This window comes from Macaca mulatta, chromosome 19 (assembly GCF_049350105.2).
Source record: "Macaca mulatta isolate MMU2019108-1 chromosome 19, T2T-MMU8v2.0, whole genome shotgun sequence".
Taxonomy (NCBI): domain Eukaryota; kingdom Metazoa; phylum Chordata; class Mammalia; order Primates; family Cercopithecidae; genus Macaca; species Macaca mulatta.
Genome location: NC_133424.1, coordinates 50,509,566 through 50,537,329, shown reverse-complemented (window position 1 = coordinate 50,537,329; position 27,764 = coordinate 50,509,566). Strand labels below are relative to the sequence as shown.

The following is a 27,764-nucleotide window of genomic DNA, read 5'->3' as shown; positions in this document are numbered from 1 at the left end:
AGGGGAGAAAGCTAACAGGTAGTGGGAGGGTGGGAACAGATTTAAAGAAGGGACGAAGGGAGATTATTAAAGAGCCAGAACGCAAAGGAGAGCTGTGGCAATCGACAACTACCGAAGACGCGAAGCACATTCACGAAGCGTTCTCTTCAATCCGCACACTACACTCCCACGACCCGCCCCTTCCGCCCACAGAGCCCGCCACTTCCGCCTCACAGGGCACGCCCGCTCTGTGCTCCTAAGGGTCTTCCCGCGGCTGATCAGACGCCCCGCCCCTTAGCCGCAACAGAAGCCGTAAAGCTGTCTCCCGTCGCGACGCAGCGCTCAAGGCGCCTGCGCAGACCCTGAAAAGCGGCCAGGGTGGCCCCGAGCTTCCCTTTTCCGGTTGCAGCGCCGCGCGGTTAGGTTCTCTCGTTCACGCTCGCAGCCATGCCGTCCAAGGGCCCGCTGCAGTCGGTACAGGTCTTCGGACGCAAGGTGAGCTAGACGCCGGATGGGAAGGGGAGGGGAAGGAGAAGGTCAGGGTCTGGGAGAGGACGGTGGGCAGGAATACAGGGGGCAACATGGGAGCTGGAGCCCGAGCTCACGGGGCCACTCTCTCTTGTATCCCACAGAAGACAGCCACAGCGGTGGCGCACTGCAAACGCGGCAATGGTCTCATCAAGGTGAACGGGCGGCCCCTGGAGATGATTGAGCCGCGCACGCTACAATACAAGGTGCTGGCATCGGGCACCGGCGTTGGGTGGATGGAGGACTCTTGGAGATATAGTAGCCCGTGAAAGCTGAGGGGGCTGGTATCAGCAGCGGGATGTTTAGAAGTTATATTGGTTGTAGAAAAGTGGGGTATTTGGCAATAGAGCCGGGCTTGAGGTTCAGAAGATGTAAAAGCTGAGATGGGGGTGTTGAAGATTAAGGGGTTGCTTTGAAAACTGGAATGTTAGGAAGTTCATCTAACTGGGATGCGGGGGGACCCAAAGGGTGGAGGAACACCAGTTTCATAGCTTTATTTTCACGAAGATCAATGTTTTGATCCTGATAAACCCCAAGCGTCTAAAGCAGCGTTTAGACATTGTAAGTGGTCAGTAAGTATTGAAATAGCTTGAATTTGGGTCTGATTATTTTTTATTCTATTTATTTATTTGTTTTGAGAGAGAGTCTCGCTCTGTCGCTCAGGCTGGAGAGTGCAGTGGCACGATCTCGGATCGCTGCAACCTCCACCCTCCGGGTTCAAGCAATTCTCTTGCCTCAGCCTCCCGGGTGGCTGGGACTATAGGCGCACACCACCACGGCCGGCTAATTTTTGTATTTTCAGGAGAGACGTGGTTTCACCATGTCGGCCAGGCTGGTCTAGAACTCCTGACCAGCCTGGTGAGCCGCGCGGCCGAATTTGGGTCTGTTTAAATGCTTGCTTGTGAAAGGGGTTCTTCTGTTCCCTGTTTGGGACTCTCAGTTTCTTTGGCTCAGAATGGAAAGAAACCAGAGTCTGATTTCTGCCCCTTCTGAAGTTTACTACTTTTAAAAGGAAGAATATGTACATTGCAGGGTCAGTTAAAAAAAAATTTTGTATTTAGATATGAGGTTCTTTTTTTAAGAACAGTATCTTGCTGTCACTCTCCCTGGAATGCAGTAGCACAATCCTAATGAACTTCAGCCTTGAATTCCTGAGTTGAAGATCCTTCCACCTCAGGCTCTTGGTTGCCAAGACTACAGGCACATCACCATGCCTGGCTCATTTCAGAAATTTTTTTTTGTAGACATGGTGTCTCACTTTGTTGCCCAGGCTGGTCCTTGATCTCAGGTGATCCTTCTGCCTGGACTGGGATTACAGATGTGATCACCATGCCTGGCCTTGAATTTAATAAAAATTCTGAGATTCCTTTGTATAGCAGATGTTGAATGTTATTATTGGCTGTCACTTTATTTGAAGGATTTGTATGTGTACCCTCTGTTGAGTTTTGGGGACATAGCAGTAATCCAGATGACTTCAGGTCTTCCTTCATGGACCTGCCAGCCTAGCTGGGGAGAAGGACTGGGCCTAATACCAGAAGCTGATCCAAAGTGGTCAGAACTGGGGAAGGAGACCTGTGAGCTGAAAGCAGGTAGAGAAAGTATCCAGACAGAGGCACTGGTAAAAGACCTAGAGCTAGCTGGGAAAGGTCTAGGGACAGGGACAGGTTGTATTGTATTGTAATTCTGGAAATTGGTGAGGCTCAAAGAAAAGGCAGAGAGCTCAGGTGGGAAATAGAAAAGGCACCTGAACAGTCCAGGGGATGGCTTTCGACTGTTTGCAACACCCTTGGGAGTTTCAGAAGCCACTGGTATGCTGCTTACTGTTCAGCCTTCTAAGAACCAGTCTTAGAGATAGGGTGTTTGAGGTCCGGTGAGGTACACAAGTAGGAGGGAGCCCAGATCTTGTTCCCTTTACCTTGCCTATGTTTCTTGCCACTTCAGCAGTCTCATAATCTGGCTTCTTTTACTTTTCTCTGTAGGGGGGCTCGGAGTGACACCCTGAGCCCCATCCACTAGTACTTTGAGGCCAGTGGTGGCAGAAGCCACAGAGACAAGGAGAAGCCCAGTGAGATGACCAAGTTGCCCAGCATGTAACTGAAATCCCTGTTCATTCCCCCTGTTCCTTTAGCTGCTGGAGCCAGTTCTGCTTCTCGGCAAGGAGCGATTTGCTGGTGTGGACATCCGTGTCCGTGTGAAGGGTGGTGGTCACGTGGCCCAGATTTATGGTGAGTCCCAGGAACTGGGCGCATAGGGGAGGTGGCTCTGGGAGGGAGGCCTTCACAGAACTCCTGTATCCTTTATATGTGTGTCTTCCTCACAGCTATCCGTCAGTCCATCTCCAAAGCCCTGGTGGCCTATTACCAGAAATGTGAGTGAGCATGGGTCATTCCCATGAGGTAGGTGGGTGTGTGGGGATCACGTCAAGGACTCTGATTATCTAAATCTTCGTCCCTACTCTTCTTGCCAGATGTGGATGAGGCTTCCAAGAAGGAGATCAAAGACATCCTCATCCAGTATGACCGGACCCTGCTGGTAGCTGATCCTCGTCGCTGCGAGTCCAAAAAGTTTGGAGGCCCTGGTGCCCGTGCTCGCTACCAGAAATCCTACCGATAAGCCCATCATGACTATCAAAATTCATCTGTATAATAAACAGTTTTTGAGGGATTTTAAAGTTTCAAGAACTGTGCGTGGCCTTATGTGTTGGTATCGGATGTTTAACCAGACAGAAATCAGTAAACATCCTCCATCTTTTGCCAGTCTGGATTTTAGCCCTCCCCGGAAGTGGTCACACTGGGCTTGGTGTGGATGGGTGGAGGCAGAAGGCAGGGGTCTCTATCTCTATACCTCCCGTAGAGTCCAGTGTGCAGGCACAACTGAGATAGGAGTGGTTTGCACCATTGGTGGCTGCAGACCTTGGTGGATATATGGCTCATCCTTGTGGGTGTCTATTTTTTCAATCCCAGCCTCCCAAATATCTTTTTTTTTTTTTTTTTTTTTTTTTTTTTTTTTGAGACGGAGTCTGGCTCTGTCGCCCGGGCTGGAGTGCAGTGGCCGGATCTCAGCTCACTGCAAGCTCCGCCCCCCGGGTTCCCGCCATTCTCCTGACTCAGCCTCCCGAGTAGCTGGGACTACAGGTGCCGCCACCACGCCCGGCTAGTTTTTTGTATTTTTTTTAGTAGAGACGGGGTTTCACCGTGTTCCCCAAGATGGTCTCAATCTCCTAACCTCGTGATGCGCCCGTCTCGGCCTCCCAAAGTGCTGGGATTACAGGCTTGAGCCACTGCGCCCGGCCCCAAATATCTTGGATTACAGGTATCCATGGGTTTCACTATATTTGGTCAGGCTGGTCTCAAACTCCTGACCTCAAGTGATCCACCTTCCTGGGCCTCCCAAAGTGCTGGAATTATAGGCAAGAGCCACCATGCCCAGCTGAATTTTTGTTTTTGTAGACAGGTCTCACTGTGTTGCTCAGGCCTGGTCATCTGAGCTCAGGCAGTCCTGCTGCCTCAGCTTCCCAGTGTATCCCCAAGTTACAGGTACAAGCTACCATGCCTAGCCAATGATCTTTAATACAAAGGAAACAAGGAGAGCCCGGTGGGGTGGCTCACAACTGTAATCCCTCTGAGAGGCCAAGGCTGGTGGATCACCACAAGGTCAAGAGTTTGAGACCAGCCTGGCCAAGGTGGTAAAACCCCATCTCTATTAGAAATACAAAGATTCGCTGGGTGTGGTGGTGGATGCCTGTAATCCAGCTACTTGGGAGGCTGATTCAGAGAATTGCTTAAACAGGTGCCTGCCACCATGCCCAGCTAATTTTTTTGTATTTTTTTAGTAGAGTCAGGGTTTCACCATGTTGGCAAGGCTGGTCTCAAATTCCTGACCTCAGGTGATCCGCCCGCCTCGGCCTCCCGAAAGTAGTGGGATTACAGGCATGAGCCACCGTGCTGGGCTGGCAGCTTTCTCAATGGGGATCTAGGGACTTGGTCTGTTGATGACTACTGTGTAATAAGAGGCAGCATACAGTGAGTTCTCAGCTGCTACCACGAGTCCACTGTACCAGGCTACAGGGATCATAGAACATTTCTGTCACTGCAGAAAGTTCTGGGGAACAGCACTGGTAAACAGGGAACATATAGAAGTAAAAAGTTGCTTGTAGACAAAGTCACCTTTAGGTTTTCTCATTTTGTAGAACAGGAAAGTAGAACCAGGAAGTTGCTTGCCCAAGGACACAGTAAAAAGTCAAAGTGGCTTTTTTTTTTTTTTTGAAACAGAGTCTCACTCTGTTGCCAGGCTGGAGTAGTGAGATCTTGGCTTACTGCAACCTCCACCTCCCTGGTTCAAGCGATTCTCCCTCAGCCTCCTGAGTAGCTGGGACTACAGGCATGTGCCACCATGCCCAGCGAATTTTTGTATTTTTAGTAGAGACGGGGTTCTACCATGTTGGCCAGGATGGTCTCAATCTCTTGACCTTGTGATCTGCCCACCTCGGCTTCCCAAAGTGTTGGGATTACAGACATGAACCACCGTGCAGGCCAGTTTTTGTGTTTTGTGTTTTGTTTTTGTTTTTTTTGAGACAGTCTCCCTCACCAAGGCTGCCCAGGTTGGGATGCGGTGGTGCCATCTTGGCTCACTGCAACCTCTGCCTCCTGGGTTCAAGTGACTCTCCTGCCTCAACCTCCCGAGTAGCGGGGACTACAGGCACATGCCACCGCACCCGGCTAATTTTTGTATTTTTAGTAGAGATGGGGTTTCACTATGTTGGTAAGGCTGGTCTCAAACTCCTATCTTCAAGTGATCCTCCCGCCTCAGCTCCGCCTCAGCCTCCCAAAGTGCTGAGATTACAGGCATGAGCTACCATGCCAGGCCCAAAGTGGCATTTTGGACAGGCAACTGGGCTGTAGAAGAGCCCAGGTTCTTTTTTTCTTTATTTTTTTATTTATTTTTATTTTTTTGAGATGGAGTTTTGCTCTTGTCGCCCAGGCCGGAGTATAATGGCGTGATCTCAGCTCACTGCAACCTCCGCCTCCCAGGTTCAAGCAATTCTCCTGCCTCAGCCTCCCGTGTAGCCGGGACTACAAGCGAGCACCACCACGCCTGACTGATTTTTGTATTTTTAGTAGAGACAAGGGTTTCACTATGGTATCCAGGCTGGTCTTGAACTCCTGACCTCAGGTGATCCTCCTGCCTTGGCCTCTCAAAGTGCTGGGATTAACAGGCGTGAGCCACCACGCCCGACCTGGAGCCCAGGTTCTTTTTTTTTTTTTTTTTTTTTGAGACGGAGTCTCGCTCTGTCGCCCAGGCTGGAGTGCAGTGGCCAGATCTCAGCTCACTGCAAGCTCCGCCTCCCAGGTTTACGCCATTCTCCTGCCTCAGCCTCCCGAGTAGCTGGGACTACAGGCGCCCGCCACCTCGCCCGGCTAGTTTTTTGTATTTTTTAGTAGAGACGGGGTTTCACTGTGCTAGCCAGGATGGTCTCGATCTCCGGAGCCCAGGTTCTTGACTACCAGTTTAGGTTGTCACAAATCTGCTCAAGAGGCCCCATCTCTACCCTGTGGCCCCTCAATATGAGGAGCTAAGGAGTCAGGGTGGCCGCTTGTGGGAAAAGCACAGAAGGCTGTGGGACTCAGGTGGTGCCTGACAGCCTGGAGGAGTCACGTGGGCTCCTTGAGGGAGAGAACATGGGAACCAGGGGCTGCTGGCCGGTAGGAAGAGTAGTCAGGGAGACCATGTCTGTGGTGAGTTATTTTTTTATTTTTTTATTTTTTGAGACGGAGTCTCGCTCTGTCACCCAGGCTGGAGTGCAGTGGCCGGATGTCAGCTCACTACAAGCTCCGCCTCCCTGATTTACGCCATTCTGCCTCAGCCTCCCGAGTAGCTGGGACTACAGGCGCCCGCAGCCTCGCCCAGCTAGTTTTTTTGGTAATTTTTAGTAGAGACGGGGTTTCACTGTGTTATCCAGGATGGTCTCAATCTCCTGACCTCGTGATCCGCCCGTCTCGGCCTCCCAAAGTGCTGGGATTACAGTGTGGTGAGTTATTTTCGGGTGCCTATCACCTCAACTTGTTCATTCGCTTCCCTTGAACACCTGTGGCGGGCCATGTGCTCATCATGGGCCACTGAGGGACCACAGCCCTCTTCCCCCTCCCAAGGAGTCACAGATGACGCAAGGGTTGCTGCCGGTGCTGGAAGAGGAGTTGGGCTTCAAAGCACAGTGCATCCTCAGCGTCTTGGATAGGTGCTCGGAAATGGACTTAAGCAAAACAAAGCAGATCCTGTAATAACAGTCCTTTAAACAAATTGGTTTCCTTATACGTCCTTTCGCTTAAGGTCACAGTTTCCAAGAATCTATTGATGACGTTAAGTGAGAGCTTAGTTGAGTGGCTAATGACTCATAGGAAGCTAGTGAACTTCATTGTTTGGGGAGTGCAGCAATCTCTACTTCCTAGTTCCAGCCTCTGCAGGCAATAGGGAGGTCCCGCACTTAAATGCTCAGGGGGAACGTTTAACAACTCGAGATTTTTTGTCCTGTTGCTCGTTTTCTATGTACCTGCCCTAGTCGATACAGTAGCCAGTGCTCAGAAGCTATGTATGGCTACTAAGGGGGGCTGCACAAATTAGAACATTTCCATCATCCAGGAAGGTTGTATGGGACAGCACTGACACAGGATACGTAAAAGGAGTGGGGGGCCGGGCCCGGTCGCTCACATCTGTAATTCCAGCACTTTGGGAGGCCAAGGCAGGTGGATTACCTGAGGTCAGGAGTTCGAGATCAGCCTTGCCAACATGGTGAAACCTGGTCTCTACTAAAAATTACAAAGAAAAAAAAGCCGGGCGTGGTGGCGGGTGCCTGTAGTCCCAGCTACTCTGGAGGCTGAGGCAGGAGAATCGCTTGAATCCAGGAGGTAGGTGTTGCAGTGAGCCGACATTGTGCCACTGCAGTCCAGCTCTGGGTGACAGAGTAAGACTCCTCCTCAAAAAAAAAAAAGAAAGAAAGAAAGTAAAGGAAAGGAGTGGGGTTCATGGAGCATCGAGTTGTTGGAGGTGTCCACATCCCTGAGAGATTGGTGATACAGGATGAGAAAGCTACCCTAGGGGCAAAATGTTTTGCAGCTCGCCAAGTTTTGCATTGCAGCCAGAGTTAACTCGGGTTAACTAGGTTTAGCTGGCATTGACCTAAATGTCCCGGAGAGGACAGCGGGCACCATTCTTATCCTTTCGGAGCCTGATTTAGCTGTAGCTCTGATGCGGACTGGCCTCGGAACCAAGGTAGGCCAGCAGGAAAGGTATTCCTGAGGAGGTGACGGAGCTGGGGCCGAGAAGCAGCAGTAGGAGTTGGGCGGGAGGGAGGAATGGAATTCACAGACACCAGGAGGAGGGGCGGAGGCAAGCCTGGCGCCCATGGTTTTCCCGGGGGGTCCAGAGACCCCCTTATTGAGGCTCCTGGCTCTTTCCCAGAGGCACAGCTGGGACACATCTGGACTGGAAAGGGGCTTGCCTCTCCTTCCCAGCTCCAGGCCTTGGAGTAGACAGGCCCCTTCTCCCTCCCTGCCTCCTCGAATACCGGGAATTCCGACGCCGCTGGAAGCCCAAGCCAGGCTGAGAACTTCCTTCAGCCGGGAATGTGCAGCTGGGGCGGAGGAGGGGAGCATCGGCTGCTGCGGTCCTGACCTTGGGGAGGCTGCAGTGGAGTGGATCATTCCAGGCTAAGGAGTTCACCTCTGTCGCCCCAGGGCCCCCAGGACACAGCCCCGGCCCTGGTGTACAGTAGCCAGTCAATAAACAGTAAGTGAGCAGAAGCCAGCAGCTAATATTTATTGAGCCAGGCCCTGTGCTGGCAACTGTACTCAGCTAATTATCAGAATCCCCTGAGGCGTGCACAGCACCAGGCCACAAGCCTCATGCTGGCAAGGCAGTGTTCTCTCTTGTATCCCCACTGGCAAGAACAGTACCTGGCACAGGACAGGCACATTTATGGATATTTTATTTATTTTTATTTATTTATTGTTTTTGAGACGGAGTCTTGCTCTGTCGCCCAGGCTGGAGTGCAGTGGCCGGATCTCAGCTCACTGCAAGCTCCGCCTCCCGGGTTTACGCCATTCTCCTGCCTCAGCCTCCCGAGTAGCTGGGACTACAGGCGCTCGCCACCTCGCCCGGCTAGTTTTTTGTATTTTTTTTTAGTAGAGACGGGGTTTCACCGTGTTAGCCAGGATGGTCTCGATCTCCTGACCTCGTGATCCGCCCGTCTCGGCCTCCCAAAGTGCTGGGATTACAGGCTTGAGCCACCGCGCCCGGCCTGTTTTATTTTTTTGAGACAGAGTTTTGCTTGTCTCCCAGGCTGGAGTCTAGTGGCGCAATCTCAGTTCACTGCAACCTCCACCTCCCAGGTTCAAGTGATTCTCCTGCCTCAGCCTCATGAGTAGCTGGGATTACAGGCGCCTACCACACCTGGCTTTTTGTATTTTTAGTAGAGACGGGATTTCACTATGTTGGCCAGGCTGGTGTGGTCTCAAACTCCTCACCTCAAGTGATCCACCTGCCTCGGCCTCACAAACTGTTGGGATTACAGGCATAAGCCACCGCACCTGGCCAGGACAAGCAAATTTAATGGTAGACTTGAGCAAAGCTGTGTGGATTCAAGTTTCAGCGCTGCACCTTCCTAGCTGTGTGACTAGGCAAATCCCTTAGCCTCTCTGTGCCTGCTTCAATTTCCTCACTGAGGCAGGCACAGACTGAGGATTAAAAAACATGCTTACTTGCATATTAGGGATGTTATGAGGACAGTGAACGAGCTTATATAAAGTGGCTGTAATGCTCACAGTATGTGCTTAGTATCCAGTAAATTGCAGCTTATTTGCTGTTAACTGATTGCTGAAAATTCAGATTCCTGGGCAGAGTGTGGTGGCTCACGCCTGTAATCCCAGCACTTTGGGAGGCCAAGGCAGGCGGATCATCTGAGGTCGAGTTCAAGACCACTATGTTCCAAGACCACTATGGCCTGGCCAATATGGCGAAACCCCGTCTCTACTACAAAATACAAAAATTAGCTGGGCGTAGTGGTGGCCGCCTGTAATCCCAGCTACTTGGGAAGCTGAGGTGGGAGAATCACTGGAACCCGGGAGGCAGAGGTTGCAGTGAGCTGAGATCATGCTATTGCACTCCAACCTGGGCAACAAGAGGGAAATTCTGTTTAAAAAAAAAAAAAAAAATCAGATTCCCAGCCAGGCATGATAGCTCATGCCTGTAATGCCAGCACTTTGGGAGGCCAAGGTGGGCGGATCACTTGAGGTCAGGAGTTTGAGACCAGCCTGGGCCAACATGGCGAAACCCTGTCTTTACTAAAATTACAAAAATTATCTGAGCATGGTGGTGCATGCCTGTAATCGGGAAGCCGAGGCATGAGAATTGCTTGAACCCAGCAGGTGGAGGTTGCAATGAGCCAAGATTGCGCTATTGCACTCAAGCCCGGGTGACAGAGTGAGACTCTATCTCAAAAAAAAAAAAAAAAAAAATCAGATTCCCAAGCTCCTCCTGCCCTGGGGGTCCTGATTCAGTCAGTCAGGACTAGATCTGTGATTTGAATGATGCTCCTAGGCAAGTCAGAGGTTCAAACATATTTGGGAAGTGGGAGGATACGCTCCCTAAATCTTTCAATGATCCCAGGAGGGAAGTACCGTTGTGTTCATTTTGTAGATGAGAAAACCGGCTCAGAGGCAGGACCCACACCAAATCAGTAAAGATGGGACTTGAATTCATAGCCAGGACACCAGGGTGCGTTAGAGAATCCCAGGGGAGCTTACATAAATAATGTGCTAAAGCACAAGATGCTAAGTATTTGATGAAAGCAGCTAATATCAGCACCAAAGACACTGCTTAAATTGTGCCTCTCCCTGGGCATACCACTGCTGGAACAAGGGGGCAGACAGAACCTAACATAAAAGCCTTTTGTCTCCACGACCTGAATTATTTTGCTGGGGGAGGGAGCATGTGGATGAATTGTGGAGGCTGCCAACTGGGGGGAGGAGTGAAGGGATCTGAGGTATGTGAGTGGGCACAAGAACCGGGATATTCATGAGGAACTGGTGGTGAGGATGCCAAGGGAAATCAAGACAGATGTGGGACAGACTTATTCCAGAACCCCAAAATTGATCTCCCCTGTATCAGCATGGAATTGTCTCTGAAGTGTCATAGTACTAAGACCCAGAAGAGTCTAGTGATGGAGGGATGGGTATGTCGATGGACTGGGAGATGGCTGGGTGAATATGTATGGATGGCAAAATGAGTGGGTGAATGGACACAGATGGAAATATGGAGGGAGAGATGGATGGATGGAGTGCTGGCTGGGGAAGATGGGTAAGTGGGATGGTGGATAAATGGATGGAGGGATGGAATGCCAGATGGGGGTAGAATGATAAAGGGATGGGTGGGTGAAGAGGGCAGACAGTTGGATAAGCAAGGTAGAGAGGTGAGATGAGGGACTGGAAGATGGGTAGATGGAGAGGGAACGTTAGATGGAGCAACAGCTGGATGGACAGGTGGAGATGGCAGGGTGGGTGAGATGAACGGATGGTGGGAGACGTTAACTGTATAAATTGCCAAGGGAAAGGATTTCTAGGGTCTACTTGAAGCAGAGCTTCTTAACTTGGCTTTCCTGAATGGGCGTCAAGCAGTTCACACACCTGCTGAAATCACACTCCAAATTATAGTGGATCCATTTTCCAATAATTCTCAAAGGAGTCTGAGATTCCCCAAGTGTTCAGAACCACTGATTTGTTCTGTGTTAGACCTTCCCATTCATTGTCGTCATCCACCACAGCCTCCAGAATGGGAGAATACACATCATCGCATGAAACAATCAGTATTAACAAAACATTCATGACATTCCCTTCCCCATCGCTGTGGATCAAGGCAAGAAGGGCCATTCGCCGACGCAGAAACCAGGAGCTGGAAAGCCGCAGCAGTTTTGAGGCCTGCGTTCAGTGTCTGGACTTCCGGGTCAAGTTCTGAGGGTCTGTGGCATCTGGCTGAAGTCCTTGCTTTGGGGAAGTCTCATGTCCTGGCTCACATATGGAAGCGGGCATCAGGAGCCCCCTGGGCCCTGCGAAGGCCCATAGATTCCTGCGTGGAGGCCAAGAGAGCAGGGTGGTTCAACCGGACCTGGGCCTTGGCTGGCCGCAGCCGCCCACCCCCACCCACGTGGATATTAACCGTCGTGGCATAGCTGAGCCGCCTGGCTGGGGGAGGTGGTGGCTGGGGCTGGGGGGGCGGTGAAGATGCCCGTGACGTGGGAGCAGAGGAGGACCAGGAGCCCCGGGAGGCTGCGGGGGCCCCTCCCCCAGGCCCCTGCCGCCGAGCCAGGCTCTGGCTGATATATGAGGCTGCCAGGTATCTGGAGAGGGCAGCTGCATTGGGGCCCAGGAGCTGACGGCTGGAAGGTGGGGGACTATGAGGTGGGGTCAAGTCTGAAGACTCCAACCTGGCAACATGAGAGGCTAAGGAGCCTCCTGGGTTGGACAAAACCATGGTGGTCTGAAATGGGGCGGGTAAGAGGCCCGGAATGTCTAGAGAGCCTCCTCTCTCAGGTAAAGGTGTGGTAGCTGGATCATGGGCATCTGTGAGGCTCTTCTGCTCCAATAAAGGTGTGAGTTTTTGGACCTGTGTGTCTGTAAGGCTTGGCTCCTGAAGTGGAGGTGTAGCCGCTGGACCCTGGATGTCTGGGAGGCTTCCCTGCTTGGGTGAAGTTGGGAGGGCTTGGACCCAGATGTCTGTGAGGCCTTGTGGCAGGGGCAAAGGTGTGGTAGCTGGAACCCGAGTGTCTGGGAGGTCCTGGGACAGAGACAGTGGGGCGTTGGCTGGGATCCGATGGTCCAGGTGGCTTCCGTGTGCAGGCAAAGGTGAGGTGCCTGGAATCTGAAGGTCTGGGAGATGACATGGCAAGGGCGGTGGGGTGTCGCCTGGGCCCTGGGGGTCCAGGCTGCTTCCATGCAAAGACAAAGGCAGGATGGGTTGACTGCAGACAGGGTCTGGGCCTGGAACATCCCTGGAACCTCCTTGCTTTGTTAGTGGGATATTGGTTGAGCTCTCGCTGTCTAGGTGACCTTCTTGCTTGGGCACAGGAGTGGTGGCTGAAACTGTGAAATCAGAACAAATCTCCTTGGGCAAAGCTGGAGTGGTGGGAACGTGGATGTCCACACAGTGTCCCTGCTCAGGACAAAAGGCAGTGGATGGAGCTGGTATAGCCACGTGACTTCTATGCTGGGGCAAAGGAGTGGTAGCTGGAACTTGGGTTTCCGGGTGGCCTGGATCAGGGAAAGTTGTAAGAGCTGGCACCTGGAGGTGTAGGGGGCATTCCTGCTTGGGCAAAGGTGTAGCGGCTGGAGCCTGGACATGCTGGGAACCTCCTTGTTCAGGCAGGATAGCAGCTGAAACGTGGATGCCTGGATGGTCTTGCTTAGGCAAATTTGAAACATGTAGACCCTGGCTATCTGGGCTGCCTCCCTGCTTCGACAAAGGTATGGCAGCTTGAACCCAGGCAGCAGGACCCAGGGGGACAGACTCCTGGGCACATGTCAGCGGGAAGGCCAACTCACACACCAGCACGTGTCCAAAGGCAGGCAGGAGCCCTGAATGCAAAAAGAGGATCAAGTCAGGACCACTACCCCAGCGGGGACCACCTCTGCCAACCACGTACCCGGACCTCACCTGGCTCCACCTGCTCCTGGGGCAGACAGGGGGACGGCTGGGGTTGGGCCAGAACCCGAGGCCGGCGGCGGGGGGCATTGGCTGATGCCCGAGTCTCCGCCCGCTGCATCTGCTGGATCCGCTCACTGTAAAGCCGGGCCAGCTCTCGCACTCGGGATGCTGTCCTTTCCGAACTCGGGGCTCCAGCCTTCCCACTCCCGCTGTCTCCACCCAGATCTGAATCCTCCAGGATCAGCAGTGGCTCTGGGAAGCCCGGCCGGGCCAGCTGCCCCTGCTCCAATGCCTGCCAGGCACTCCGGATTTCTGAGCAAGAGCGGAATGCCAGCTCATCTGGGAATCCCTGATGTTGGGTGACATCCTGGGGCTGGAAGTCTGGGAATGATACCCCTTCTTCATCCTCCTCTGGCCCTGCCTTGCCTCCTGAGGGCGACTCTCCCAGTTTCCCAGGATTGCTTCCAGAGAACAGTTCTCTCCTGGTGGCTGGAGCCTCAACTGGTTCCTGCAGAGGCCCCTGGAGCCAGGAGTCACAGGGGAGGGTGGGAGTGCTAGAAAGACTGGGGGTGTCGGGGACACTAGGCATGGCTGGAAGGCAGGGCATCTCAAAAACACCAGAAATGTCAGAGAGACTAGGAAGGAGGGGACCTTCGGGAATTTCACAGCGGCTGGGAATTTCAGGAAGGTTGGACACGTCAGGAATTTTGGTAAGGCAGGGAATGTTGGGCATTTCAGCTGCACTGGAACTTTCAAGCCCCTCCAGGACATGGAGTGGGGAAGGCCCCCGTTCATCCATCTCCAGTCCTTCCTCCTCCTCCTCCTCCTCCTCTTCAGAAGAGTCCCGGCTGGGCAGGGCTTGGAATGTGAGGGTGTCGCTGTCGCCAGGCACCTGGGAGTCTCCGGAAAACTTGGGAATGTCATGTGTGGATGGCTACAGTGGGCACAGGAGAAGAAGCCAAAGATATCAGCATGGTGGCCGGGCACGGTGGCTCATGCCTGTAATCTCAGCATTTTTGGAGGCCAAGGTGGGCGGGTCACTTGAGGTCAGGAGTTCAAGACCAGCCTGGGCCGGGCGCGGTGGCTCAAGCCTGTAATCCCAGCACTTTGGGAGGCCGAGACGGGCGGATCACGAGGTCAGGAGATCGAGACCATCCTGGCTAACACGGTGAAACCCCGTCTCTACTAAAAAAAAAATACAAAAAAAAAACTAGCCGGGCGAGGTGGCGGGCGCCTGTAGTCCCAGCTACTCGGGAGGCTGAGGCAGGAGAATGGCGCAAACCTGGGAGGCGGAGCTTGCAGTGAGCTGAGATCCGGCCACTGCACTCCAGCCTGGGCGACAGAGCGAGACTCCGTCTCAAAAAAAAAAAAAAAAAAAAAAAAAGACCAGCCTGGCCAACACGGTGAAACCCTGTCTCTACTAAAAATACAGAAAAAAAAAAAAAAATTAGCCGGGCATGGTGGCAGGCACCTGTAGTCCCAGCTACTCAGGAGGTTGAGGCAGGAGAATCGTTTGAACCTGGGAGGCAGAGCTTGCAGTGAGCCAAGATCGCGCCACTGCACTCCAGCCTGGGCAACAGAGCAAGACTCCATCTCAAAAAAAAAAAAAGGTATGCGCATGGGCTGGCCTACCTGGTCCCTGGTCTGTGTGCCCACACCCAGAGGCCCAAGGACACCATGATGGGACAGCCAGCTCACCCCTGGATCTCGAAGGCCTCGCTGATTCAGCAGTTCCAGGATTTCTTCAGTGATTGAGGTCCCAGAGGGGTCCAGTGTTGGAGGTCCAGCATCCTCTAGGTCCTCAGGCGGTCCAGAGCCTGAAACTGCTGGCTGAGATTCTGAGGGGTAGAGTTCACCTTCACTGCCAGCATGCTGTGAAGGAGGGAAAGCAATGGAAGGCAAAAGCCGAGACTCCTCCCTCACGTAGAGGACCCCAAGCCCCAATTCCCTTCATTTGTGTGTGTTTGTTTTGAGATGGAGTCTCGCTCTGTCACCCAGCCTGGAGTGCCATGGTGCCGTCTCTGCTCACTGCAACCTTCGCCTCCCAGGTTCAAGCGATTCCCCCGCCTCAGCCTCCTGAGTAGCTGGGATTACAGGCGCCTGCCACAATGTCTGGCTAGTATTTGTATTTTTAGTAGAGATGGGGTTTCACCATGTTGGCCAGGCTGGTTGCAAACTCTTGACCTCAAGTGATCCATCTGCCTCAGCCTCCCAAAGTGCTAGGATTACAGGCGTGAGCCACCATGCCCGGATTTTGCTTTTTTTTTTTTTTTTTTTTTTTGAGACGGAGTCTCACTCTGTAGCCCAGGCTGGAGTGCAGCGGCTGGATCTCAGCTCACTGCAAGCTCCGCCTCCCGGGTTCATGCCATTCTCCGGCCTCAGCCTCCCGAGTAGCTGGGACTACAGGCGCTGCCACCTCGCCCGGCTAGTTTTTGTATTTCTTAGTAGAGACGGGGTTTCACCGTGTTAGCCAGGATGGTCTCGATCTCCTGACCTTGTGATCCGCCCATCTCGGCCTCCCAAAGTGCTGGGATTACAGGCTTGAGCCACCGCGCCCGGCCATGCTTTTTTTTTTTTTTAGACAGGGTCTTACTCTGTTGCCCAGGCTGAAGTGCAATGGTGCGATCATAGCTCACTGCAGCTTCGACCTCCTGGGTCCAAGCAATCCTCCCACCTCAGCCCCCTGAGTAGCTGGGACTACAGGTGTGTGCCATCATACCTGGCCAATTTTTTTTTCTTTTGTTTTTAAGTTTTGTTTATTTATTTATTTATTTTGTTTATTTATTTATTTATTTGCTCTGTCACCCAGGCTGGACAATTTTTTAAATTTTTTTTTTTCTTTTTGAGACAGAGTCTCTCTGTTGCCCAGGCTGGAGTGCAGTGGCGAGAACTTGGCTCACTGCAAGCTCCGCCTCCCAGGTCCATGCCATTCTCCTGCCTCAGCCTCCAAGTAGCTGGGACTACAGGCACTTGCCACCACGCCCGGCTAATTTATTTTTTATTTTTTATTTTTTTTTGAGACAGAGTCTCGCTCTGTCACCCAGGCTGGAGTGCAGTGGCTCGATCTCGGCTCACTGCAACCTCTACCTCCCAGCTTCAAGCAATTCTCCTGCCTCAGCCTTCTGAGTAGCTGGGATTACAGGTGGCTGCCACCATGCCCAGCTAATTTTTGTATTTTTAGTAGAGACGGGGTTTCTCCTTGTCGGCCGGGTTGGTCTCAAATTCCTGACCTCAGGTGATCCACCAGCCTCGGCGTCCCAAAATGCTGGGATTACAGGTGTGAGCCACTGTGGCTGGCTCAATCAAAAAAAAATTTTTTTATTTTTCTTTTAAAATTTTTATTTATTTATTGGAGACAGAGTCTCACTGTCACCCAGGCTAGAGTGCAGTAGCTCGACCTCAGCTCATTGCAACCTCTGCCTCTCAGGCTCAAGCAATCCTCCTACCTCAGCCTCCGGTGTAGCTGGGACTATGGGTATGCACTGGTGTGCCCGGCTAATTTTTTTGTACTTTTTGTAGGGATGGGTTTTGCCATGTTGCCCAGGCTGGTCTCAAACTCCTGGGCTCAAGCAATCCTCCTGCCTTGACCTCCCAAAGTACTGAGATTATAGGCATGAGCTATTCTGTCTGGCTCCAATCCCCTTCCCATTCAGACCCAGGATTTTGGAACTCAAGCTCCCTTCTCTATCAGACCCAGAAGTCAAGGTGCCCAGACCCTATCTCGAGATATCTCTTACCTTGAATCCATGCTTAGCTGAGGACGGAGAGATGAGAGAGAGAAAAACATTAGTGAGATGTAAGGGAAAAACAGTGATCCCCCATAACTGATGAGCTGAAGCGACCACCCCTCCCCAACCCACCACAGACATCCCGCCAGGAGACAGACAGGGATGGACCAGGCTAAGCCAGGGCAGTCACTGACCGTTCTGTGGGAACATGACATAAGTGTCCTTCACCGGCTCTGCGGGGAGGACACAGTGACGTCAGGAGCCCAGCTCCCACCCCGATGCCTGGATCACCCTTAGGGGTGAGCGCTCACCAGACTGCCTGCGGCCTCGGCGAATCACAGAGGGCCCAGGAGATGGAGCTGTGGGAGGGAGGGCCAGAGCCCTGCGTGAGCCCAGCTCCCGGGTCCTAGGGAAGTGAGGGCTGAGGGCCGGGACTCAGGGATCCACCGCCTTTACCTGTGTTCCTTCGCCCAGGGGTAAAACTTCTAGCATCTCGAGGTCGAGGAGACCCAAGTGGGGGTGTCAGGGGCTCTGGGACAGGCTTACTTTTGGGGGCACCTGTGGGGAGAGTTTGGGGGCTAAGAGCCAACTTTTCTTGGAAGTAATTCCTCTACTTCCACACCCTCCCAGCCCAAGGCCCCAACTCACAATGCAGGCTGTTTTCAAGGAGAACTTGCTTTGCCTGAAAGACAGCAGGATAAGGGCTGAGGTGGGTCGATTTTGGAGTACCACAGGGAGGATGCTTTAAGCACCATAGTCATGCCCATTAACGGGTGCTGTTCTTTTTTTTTTTTTTTTTTTTTTTAATGATCTTGCTCTATCCACCAGGTTGGAGTACAGTGGTGCAATCATAGCTCACTCCAGCCTCTACTTCCTGGGATCAAGCGATCCTCCCTCCTCACCCTCTTGAGTAGCTGGGATTTCAGATGTGCACCACAGCCCGCTAAGGTTGGAGTGCAAAGGTGTGATCTCGGCTCACTGCAACCTCTGCCTCCCGATTTGAGCGATTCTCCTGCCTCAGCCTCTTGAGTTGCTGGGAGTACAGGTGCCTGCTACCATGCCCGGTAATTTTTGTGTTTTTAGTAAAGACGGGGTTTCAACATGTTGGCCAAGTTGGTTTCGAACTCCTAACCTCAGGTGATCCGCCTGCCTTGGCCTCCCGAAGTGCTAGGATTACAGGCGTGAGCCACCACGCCCAGCCCAGCTATTTAATTTTAATTTTAATTTTTTTTTTTTTGAGACGGAGTTTTGCTCTTATTGCCCAGGCTGGAGTGCAATGGCGTGATCTCGGCTCACCGCAACTTCCGCCTCCCGGGTTCAAGCGATTCTCCTGCCTTAGCCTCCCAAGTAGCTGGGATTACAGGCATGCACCACCATGCCTGGCTGATTTTGTATTTTTTTCTTTTGAGACGGAGTCTCACTCTGTCGCCCAGTCTGGAGTGCAGTGGCGCGATCTCGGCTCACTGCAACCTCCGCCTCCTGGGTTCACACCATTCTCCTGCCTCCCAAGTAGCTGGGACTATAGGCGCCCAGCACCACGCCTGGCTAATTTTTTGTATTTCTGGTAGAGACGGGGTTTTACCGTGTTAGGCAGGATGGTCTCAATCTCCTGACCTCGTGATACACCCGCCTCGGCCTCCCAAAGTGCTGGGATTACAGGCGTGAGCCACCGTGCCTGGCCCCATTTTGTATTTTTTTTAGTAGAGACGGGGTTTCTCCATGTTGGTAAGGCTGGTCTCGAACTCCCGACCTCAGGTGATCCGCCCGCCTTGGCCTCCCAAAATGCTGGGATTACAGGCGTGAGCCACCGTGCCCGGCCAGCCCCAGCTAATTAAAAAATGTTTTTTAGAGACAGGGTCTCACTATGTTGCCCAAGCTGGTATCGAGCTCCTGGGCTCAGGTCATCCTCCCACATCACCCCCTTGAAGTGCTGGGATTATAAGGCATGAGCTGCCACAACCAGCTGATGGGTGCTTCTATTGGTCAAGCCCGTGACGACGTGGCTGGTGACCATTAATCGTCACCACAACCCTAGGATGAAGGTGCTATCATTCCTCTAGGTGAGGAAGTTAAGACTCAGAGAGGTTAAGTTACTTGCCCGAGATCACAAAGCAGGGACATGGTAGAGCTAAGATTCAAACCCCAGTAGCAGAATTCTGCGCTTTTAGCAATTGCATTGTAAGAGACTGCTCCGGCATCGGGCAGGGGCGTCTCCTGGTACGGTGAGGTACTATTGAGGGACGGTGTCTCCAGCACTCAGAGGGCCCCTGGCTGTGGCGGGAGCTGTACCTTGGCAGGGATGGAGGCGGGGTGGTTCTCAAAGAAGAGGCGCTGGAGACAGTGAATCCACAGCCTCTTCTCTTCTTGGTTCTTGGCCTGGGAGTGGGTTGCAGTAGAGTCAGGGGGCCAGGTGTGAGGTCTCGATGTTGGGGGATCCCTGCCAGTCTGACCCCACTACATGCTCACCTGCAGCAGGTGTCTGTGCTTGGGAATGGTCAGATCAGACACCTTGAACCCTAGAGGGTCTCGGGGACTCTCGCTCACGCTCAGGTTGCAGCACTGGAAGGAAAGAGAGGGGCAGCAAGCTCAGAGTCCTTGGGCTCCGTGATGCCCCTTGTATGGAGATACCCTTGGAGGTGTATCTGGCTCCTACTCCCTAGGAAGATGTACCCCATAAGGCTGTATGGTTTCCTCTCCCTTTTTTTTTTTTTTTTGAGGTGGAGTCTCGCTCTGTCACCCAGGCTGGAGTGCAGTGGCGCAATCCTGGTTCCTTGCAACCTCCGCCTCCTGGGTTCAAGTAATTCTCCTGCCTCAGCCTCCCCAGTAGCTGGGATTACAGGCACTCGCCACCACACCCAGCTAATTTTTGTATTTTTAGTAGATACGGGGTTTCATCCTGTTAGCTAGGCTGGCCTCGAACTCCTGACTTCAAGTGATCTGCCGGTCTCGACCTCCCAAAGTGCTGGGATTACAGGAATGAGCCACCACGCCCAGCCTTCTTCCTTTTTCTCTTAATTGGGGCAGCTCTTATTCTATACACTAGAAAGAAACCTTCCCTTGACCTCCATTCTGTAACTCAAGAAAATGTGGCAGGGTCCCCTGGCCCACACTATTGGGCACACAGATACAAGTATTTGGGGTATGCTTTGTAGGTAGTATTCTAGCCCCACCCCATCCCCAAACTCACGAAGATGTGGCCTTTGTAGGTGTACTCCAGCCCCCTGCGCTTGGCCACCAGGAGCATCCGAGAGAACAGGAAGAGCAGCCGCTCACCCCCTCGTAACCGGGGGCCGCCCCCTCCACCTCCTCGGAACGCGCCCTCCAGCACCAGCTCCCCAAAAGCACTGAGCTCCGGGCCAGTCCAGCCACCCAGCCGCCGCTGCACTTCCTGCTGGGACACCGCCAGGTGCGCCGGGCACAGATAAAAGCAGAGGTAGGTAGCACACACATACACACCAAAACAGGGAGGTTAGCAACAGGGCCGTGCTGTCCCAGCAAACCCTCCAAGGCAACCTCTGAGGCACTGATATCCCCCCACCCGCCCCCAAAGCCCCCTCGCTCACTCCCTCATCCAGCAAGCCCCAGCCCACCCTGGGGCCACCTGGAGGCGCGCTGCATGCTCCTGCTTGCGCTTCATGTCGTTGATGTACCAGGCAACCGCTGTCATGGACACAATAGCTTCCTCCACCATCTCTCGGCCCCCAGCGCCTGGGCCCTCCGCCCAGTGCTTCCCTAGTTCCTGTCAGGCAGCCACCAGGCACACAGGGATGGGGAGAAAAACAGAGAAGGCAAAAGAGAATGAGAGCAACAGGAGATGGAGAAATATAAAGATGGGGCAGAGGCCAGGCGCAGTGACTCACATCTGTAATCCCTGCATTTTGGGAGGCCGAGGTGGGCAAATCACCTGAGGCCAGGAGTTCAAGACTAACCTGGCCAACATAGTGAAACCCCGTCCCTATTAAAAATACAAAAATTAGCCGAGCATGGTGGTGTGCGCCTGTAATCCTAGCTACTCAGGAGGCTGAGCCAGGAGAATCACTTGAACCCAGGAGATGGAGGTTGCAGTGAGCCAAGAACGCACCACTGCACTCCAGCCTGGTCGACAAGAGCGAAACTCTATCTCAAAGGGAAAAAAAAGGTAGGACTGGGCGCTGTGGCTCACGCCTGTAATCCCAGCACTTTGGGAGGCCGAGGCAGGTGGATCATCTGAGGTTAGGAGTTCGAGACCAGCCTGGCCAACGTAGTGAAACCCTGTCTCTACTAAAAATACAAAAAAAAAAGAAAATAAAATTAGTCAGGCATGGTGGCACATGCCTGCAATCCCAGTTACTCAGGAGGCTGAGGCAGGAGAATCGCTTGAACCCAGGAGGCAGAGGTTGCAGTCGCGCCACTGCACTCCAGCCTGGGCAACAAGAGCGAAACTCCGTCTCAAAAAAAAAAAAAAAAAAAGGTAGGGGCAGAGATGGAGGAAGACAAACAGGCAGAGACAGGAAGTGGAATGAGCTGGTGCCAGGCGTCACTGCCAGCAAGACCCTACACCAAACGCTGGCCCAGTTTCTTTCTTTCTTCTCTTTTTTGAGACAGGGTCTTGCTCCATCACCCAGGCTGGAGTGCAGTGGCACAGTCACATCTCACCACAGCCTCGAACTCCTGGGCTCAAATAATCCTCCCACCTCAGCCTCCAAGTAGCTGGGACTGCAGTTGTAAGCCACTGTGCCCGGCTAATTTTAAAAAATTTTTTATAGAGGTGAGGTTTTGCTGTGTTGCCCAGCCTGGTCTTGAAATTCTGGGCTCAAGTGATCTTCTCACCTCGGCCTCCCAAAATGCTGGGATTATAGGTGTGAGCCACGGCACCCGGCCCACTGGCTCAGTTTCTAGGGACTGGATCCCTCCCCAGGTGGCACAGCCTGTTGTCCACCCTCCAGATGCATCAACAGTGGTCAAGGGACAGGACCTCGCCCTCCCCCGCCTGGCTCCAGGGGCCCTAGCTGACCTGCAGCAGCAGATGGTACTTGAGGATGCGCTGGACAGGTTTCAGCAGGAAGCTCTGCAGGGGCAGTGAGTGGCGAAGCTGGGCCTGGCGCTCCTGCAGCCACAGCGCTGCTGGTGGAGACAACGACAGCTCCCGGAGCAGGGCCAGGGAGCTGGGGGCACAGCACAGGTCAGTGGGGGATAGTCAGTTCCAGTGGGCGGGGACAAGAGGGGTTAGGGAGGGGCCAGGGTTTGGGAAGGGTCAGGGTCTGACAGGGGGTGGGGCAGTGAGGGAGAGGTTCAGTTACTGTCACAGCCTGGCAGGGGTCGGTGCTGGATGGGTCGGGGGTAGAGGGAGGGTGACTGGCACATCGGCTTGTGGGCACGGCCTGAGGCCCGGCAGGGGCTCCTGCCCCTCACCTCGGGTAGTTCATGCAGTACAATGTGTAGATGTCAAAATCCTCGCTCTGCGGGTGACATGGGAGTCAGGGAGACCCCAGGTCCTGGCTTCCCACGACCCCCCTTCCATCCTAGCCCAAGCCTGCTCTCCCCCCTCTACAAAGGCCCCATCTAGGACCGAGAGCCCCCCAACCCTCCACTCACCCTCTGCACGAAGCACTCGGCAATGCCCCCGGCGCTGCTGCTGTTCTCCAAGTCCTCCAGGAGCTCGCTACGGGGGAGAGGGGAGGGTGAGGACCCGCCTGCCTCCACGAACCCCTCCATGGGAGGCCTCCGGGAGGCTGAGGCCCCAGTGGTCTGCTGGGGCTCGGGGCTTGCTGACTGTCAGCATCTCCTAAGGGGATGTCACGTCCGGAGGAAGGGTCCTCTGAGGGCTACACAGGACATGGTAACCTGCTTAGACTTTGTCCCTGGACAGCTTCTCATTCCTCAGCTTGAACTTGTGTCACTGTTGGCATGAGCCTAGGGGTGTCATGTCATGACCTAAAGAGCTAGGATGATCTTAAGATCCTGCTGTAATCTGGAGACCTCGTCAAGGCACTTTTCCGTGTCACGATCCTTGGACCCCAGCGTCCTCCTTACCACAGCGACCAACCATCCTGGTTTGTCCGGGACTGAGCAGTTTCCTAGGATGAGGGCTTTCAGTGCTAAAACTGGAAAAGTCCCAGGCAAATCAGGCTTAAGGGGTCACACGCATGCTCACGCTGTCCCGGCCTTCAGGCCCCACGTGATTCTTGGATTCATTGTGAGCCCAGAGCTGACACAGCCCCAAGGCCTCGTCCTGATGCCGGGACCCTGTCCCGGTGTTTGGGCTTCATCCAGGTCCTCTGACTCCCATCCCCTATGCCCCTCCCTTACTCTGGGTCCTCACTCCCAGTCATGATCCCGGATCCTTGCTCAATGTCACAATCCCACATACCAGCCTGGACAGGACACTACGAAGCTCCGAAGTTTGGGTTAGGAAATAGACCCTCCAACCAATCAATGCCCCCTGCCTGTCCCCCCTGCCCCTGACCTGCTGAACTCGTAGATGTCCTCAATGTTGGCAAACAGCGTGCCCACCTGCTCCACGCTCAGCCCTAGGACCCCGCCGTCCAGCAGAGGGCTCAGGTAGTCCTGTGGGGATGACTGGGATTACAGGAGCCAAGGGGCTGGCCTGGGTACCCACTGCCCTAGCGTGTCTGCCCGGCTTACTTCCACAATGCTGCGGAGGTCTCTGACATAGGCCCGCTCTGTCTCCACGATCTCCCGGGCCACACGCTCCAGCCTTGAGGGTTTGGCTGAACCTGGGATCCCCACCGGAGAGAGATGTAGGCGGATGGGGGGCCCTGGAAGGGGCTCTGGCCTGGAGGCTGAGCAGGCTGGAGTGGGTCCCGGGGCTGGATCCCCCTCAGAGCCCACTGTGCTCAGGGATGTGGAGCTCCCAGAACCTCGGGGGGAGGTCATGGTGGGGGCTGCAGGAGCTGCTGGGGTGTGGAACAGGAGGTCAGAGAAATCTCCCCATGCACCGGACTTCCACAGCCTTTCATGCATTCAGCCCACACCCTCACCCACGCCTGTCCAACAGCTTTCCCACAAGTTCTTTCCTCCTCTCCCCACTGTCCTCCCTTGGTCCAGTCCCATCCTCTCCCATTACGGTCCTCTCTGGACTTCTGGCTTCCATTTCTCTAATCCACCTTCATGAATCAGCTAGGTAGACCTTTATTAATTTGCCCATCTGACTGTGTCACTCCAGTGAGCATAACCCCTTCCTGCCCCTGGGGATAAAGTCCAAAATTCTCAGATCCACAGGGCACTGGGCAATGTGGCCGACACAGATCCCTCCAGCCAGTTCTCTTCCCACGGCCACCCCTTCTTACACTCTGCATTCACTCAACTTCTTTCAGTCACTTACATGAAGGCTTTTCTCACCTCTGGGCCTTTGCACATGCTGTTCCTTGCATGTAGAATACTCTTCCTTGTCTTTGCCCAACTCCTTCCCCCTAATCTTCCACTTCTCAGTTGAGATGTTCCCACTTCCAGGAACCTTCCCCTGACCTTCCGAGCTCGGAGGATCCACCATCACAGCCTGATCACAGCCCTGACCACTCTGCCCAGCGCTGCCCCCTCTGGCCTGTCAGTGCCTGGGGATGGGCCCGCCTCCCCCACCAGACTCGGAGCTTTGTGCGAGTTGGCCTTGGGCTGTCTCCATCACCCTGCCTTGCCAGCATCGCCCAGGAATAAATGCCCCACAGGCTCCGCCCCTGCCTCTGGGCTCACCTGTCCGAGTTTCACACACGGTGCCACAGTCACACACTTCACCTCTTGGGCCACACCCGAGGCTTGGGCTAGGTTTGGAGAGGCTCAGTCCTTGGGCTCCCTCTGGCATGGCTGAGCGGCCCAGCAGAGTCCTGCAGAAAGAGCCCCTTCTTGGATATCAGGACCCCATGGGCCTCTCCGTCGCCCAAACTCACAGATGGGGGCTGAATAGTAGCAACGTGGTGTAAATCCAGGGAGGGGCCCCTGGGAGTAACTAATGGGGGAGGCACAAAGTGACAGAAAGAAGGGGACAAGGAGAGAGAACCTGGGGAAAAAGATGGAAAGGCTGAGACAAAGAAGAATGAGCGGAGCGGGAGGCGCAGAAGCTGCGAGTCCCGTTTGTCTGGGGCCGGAGGCTTAGGGATCCTGGGAACGTTTGGGCTCCGGCTGGAGCGGAGGGCGAGGGGCAGGGCTGGGAAAAGCCGTGGGCGGGAGGCCGCGAGGTCCCAGGGGAGGGCGGAGGCTGGGGGACCGGATGCCAGGGTCCTGCAGACGGCTCCCTCCCCCGCCGAGAGCTGCGCGCTGGGGCGCTGGCCCCGAGCCCTCGCACCCCCTCCGGCCGGTCTCTCCGAACCCCGATCGCGGTCCCCACAGCCGCAGCCTCCCCAGCGCCTTCCCACACCCCTCCAGCCCCCAACTCCCGCCGGCGTCTCGGCTCGCCCCCCGCCGGCACGCCCCCTCATTGTTCAGCGGTGGCGCCGCCCCCTCCCCCAGTCTGCCTGGGCCCCTCGCCTCCCCCCTCACCTCCCGGGGAGCCTCAAGCCCCGGCCCGAGGCAGCCCGGCTCCTGCGCGACCCCGACGCGGTCCCCGGGGAGGTGCGGAGCCCAGACTCAGGGGCGTGAACTTCGGGCTCTCAGGCTCCAGGAATAGAATCTGGGGTCTCTCGGAGACTGGGGTCCCGCAGTCGGAATTTATCGGTGTTCTAAGTAGGGGATGCTAGGAGCCTCGACTCTGGAGCCTCAGATGGGGGCGCTGGGGACCCACATTCCTGAGTCTTCTAGGTAGGGCCGTGGGTGGGGGGTGGATTTCTGAGTTCCCCTAATTCCAGGGACAGGATTGAAACTCCCTCCAGGTAGGAGCACAGGGGGGTCCCAAAGTCCTGGGTCCCCTTGAAGTGATGGACGCTGCAGCTCAAAACTGGTTGGGGCGCTTAGAAGTCCGGATCTCAAGTTCCTCCAACGCGGGGTCTTGGGATCGGAGCCCTGGAGGGAGTCTACGGTCCTGGATCCTGAGTTCTTGAAACCGGGAATATGGGGCGCTCGGCCTCCAGGGTCCCCCAGGGTGACGTCCGGGCTCCCGGCTGCTCCAGGAGGGGGCGCTGCGCACCTGGATGGCTCAAGTCCTCCAGCCTGAGCGCCGGGGCCTGGACTTCGGGGTCTCTCAGGATGCGGTGCAGAAATTCCGGACGCCCGGGTCCGAGCCTCTGGACCTCTCGGGCTCCCGGCTGGGTGACACGGGGCTCGTGTGACGGCGGCGGCGCCACATCTGGGGCGGGAGAGTCCGGTCCAGCTGTGAGGCAGGGGGCGGTCGCCCGGGGTTTCCCCTCCCCCGCTGTCGCCGGGGCTTACATCCTGTTCCCGCCTGTAGGGGGGAGGGGCTGCCTTCCGGCCGGCCGGCCAGCGAAGGGTTAAGACCCCACCCCTGATTTTGAATATTCATGAGGAGGCGCGTCCTTCTGGTAGGCGACACCCCTACATTCCAAACGCCTCGCTGACTTTTCCCTTTTACAGCAAGGGCCGTGAGGCGTGAGAATCAGGAACTGGCGATGCACTGTCTCCTATTGGTCAATCCAAAGTTTTTAATTTGCATGTGTAATACAGGGCGGGGCCCTCCGGTGAGGTCACGTGGCTACGAACCACTGAAGAAGTCCCCGGCGGAGGGGTGCGGCCGGAGCTCCAGTGGCGCAATCGGTTAGCGCGCGGTACTTATATGACAGTGCGAGCGGAGCAATGCCGAGGTTGTGAGTTCGATCCTCACCTGGAGCACTTTTAATATTTTTCTCATCAGTTATTTTTTATTTTATTTTTATTTATTTATTTATTTTAGACGTAGTTTCACTCTTGTTTGCCCAGGCTGGAGTGCAATGGCACGATCACGGCTCACCGCAACTTCCGCCTCCCAGATTCAAGCGATTCTCCTGCCTCAGCCTCCCTATTAGCTAGGATTATAGGCATGTGCCACCACGCCCCGCCAATTTTGTATTTTTAGTAGAGAGGGGGTTTCTCCATGTTGGTCAGGCTGGTCTAGAACTCCTGACCTCAGGTGATCCACCAGCCTCCGCCTCCCAAAATGCTGGGATTACAGGCGTGAGCCACCGCGCCTGGCTTCTCATCAGTTTTTATAAACTTATACATCTTATAAACCAACCAAAACATCTACATCACTTAGATGAATGAACGTTTCTATCTTTTGAATTATTGGGCTCAAAAGACTCCTAGGGCTTTGGCGACGGTCCTTTGGGTGTTCTGTATTGTAGGAAGGTGCCGTTTCCGTCTCAGCCACCAGGTGGGGCTATCGTCTCTTATTAGATGCTCTGGGCATGGACTTGAGTGCAGTTTGACTTTTGTAGAGATGTGTGTCCTGGGCAAACTGTATATGACTGCCTCCTCCGTATTTCTCTCTTTTTAATGCCTCTTTTACAGATGAACATATTTATCTATCTTGGAGTTTTCAACCTCTGTTGAAAAGGAAAACTATGTTTCCTTTCCGTTTCTGAGTCTTGTTTTTTTAACATGTATTGAACATTCACTATGCGCCTGGCTTCCTTTAGCTGTGTGTAATACGGCAGTAAACAAGTAGTCCCTGCCCCTGAGGACGTGACATTTTAGTGGGGAGGCAGATTGCTGTCAACATAAGAATTAAGTACATTTTAATGTTAGGTGGTGATGATAATGTCATGGAAAAAGTCGAGCAAGGTAGGGAGGATGGAGTAGTTGGAGGTGGGGTGTGGATTGCAACAGCAGTGGTCAGGGAGGATCTCAGAGAAGGCAACTTTTGAGCAGAGACCTGAAGGAAGGGAGTGAGCCATGGGGACACCTGGGGAGTGTTCAGGCAGAGGGAACAGCTAGTGCAAAGCTCCTATGGATGAAGCAGACCAGACTTGGCAAAGC

At 54.2% G+C, this 27,764-nt stretch overlaps 3 protein-coding genes and 1 non-coding gene across 24 annotated transcripts in view; 3 read left to right on the top strand and 1 right to left on the bottom strand.

Moving 5' to 3' along the window:
• GMFG (glia maturation factor gamma) overlaps positions 1-27,764 on the top strand; it is a 259,854-nt gene that overhangs the window by 147,345 nt on the left and 84,745 nt on the right. The window lies entirely within an intron of this gene.
• Positions 364-3,185, top strand: RPS16 (ribosomal protein S16). Of its 2 annotated transcripts, none has more exon segments than NM_001265778.2 (5): positions 364-474; positions 612-713; positions 2,636-2,732; positions 2,828-2,875; positions 2,975-3,171. In NM_001265778.2, coding segments are annotated over 5 exon segments (441 nt in total). In that variant the 5' UTR covers positions 364-426; the 3' UTR covers positions 3,121-3,171.
• On the bottom strand, positions 11,193-26,408 carry PLEKHG2 (pleckstrin homology and RhoGEF domain containing G2). Of its 20 annotated transcripts, none has more exons than XM_028839537.2 (19): positions 25,398-26,383; positions 24,615-24,745; positions 23,550-23,821; positions 23,371-23,471; positions 22,500-22,566; positions 22,317-22,363; positions 21,919-22,069; positions 20,527-20,664; positions 20,113-20,313; positions 19,392-19,484; positions 19,215-19,301; positions 17,574-17,607; positions 17,382-17,483; positions 17,237-17,284; positions 17,120-17,158; positions 16,935-16,951; positions 14,896-15,069; positions 13,207-14,131; positions 11,193-13,127 (listed from the first exon to the last, which is right to left on the bottom strand). In XM_028839537.2, exons 2-19 carry the CDS (start codon positions 24,721-24,723, stop codon positions 11,566-11,568), a joined length of 4,167 nt encoding a protein of 1,388 aa, XP_028695370.2. In that variant the 5' UTR covers positions 24,724-24,745; positions 25,398-26,383; the 3' UTR covers positions 11,193-11,565. The 20 variants fall into 20 exon arrangements, with proteins under 20 accessions (XP_028695370.2, XP_028695372.2, XP_014979393.3 ...); XM_028839539.2 differs by having other exon boundaries at positions 23,550-23,818; positions 25,398-26,366; XM_015123907.3 differs by having other exon boundaries at positions 25,981-26,270.
• On the top strand, positions 26,547-26,639 carry TRNAI-UAU (transfer RNA isoleucine (anticodon UAU)). The gene is given in 2 exon segments: positions 26,547-26,584; positions 26,604-26,639. It is a non-coding gene; the product is annotated as a tRNA-Ile (tRNA).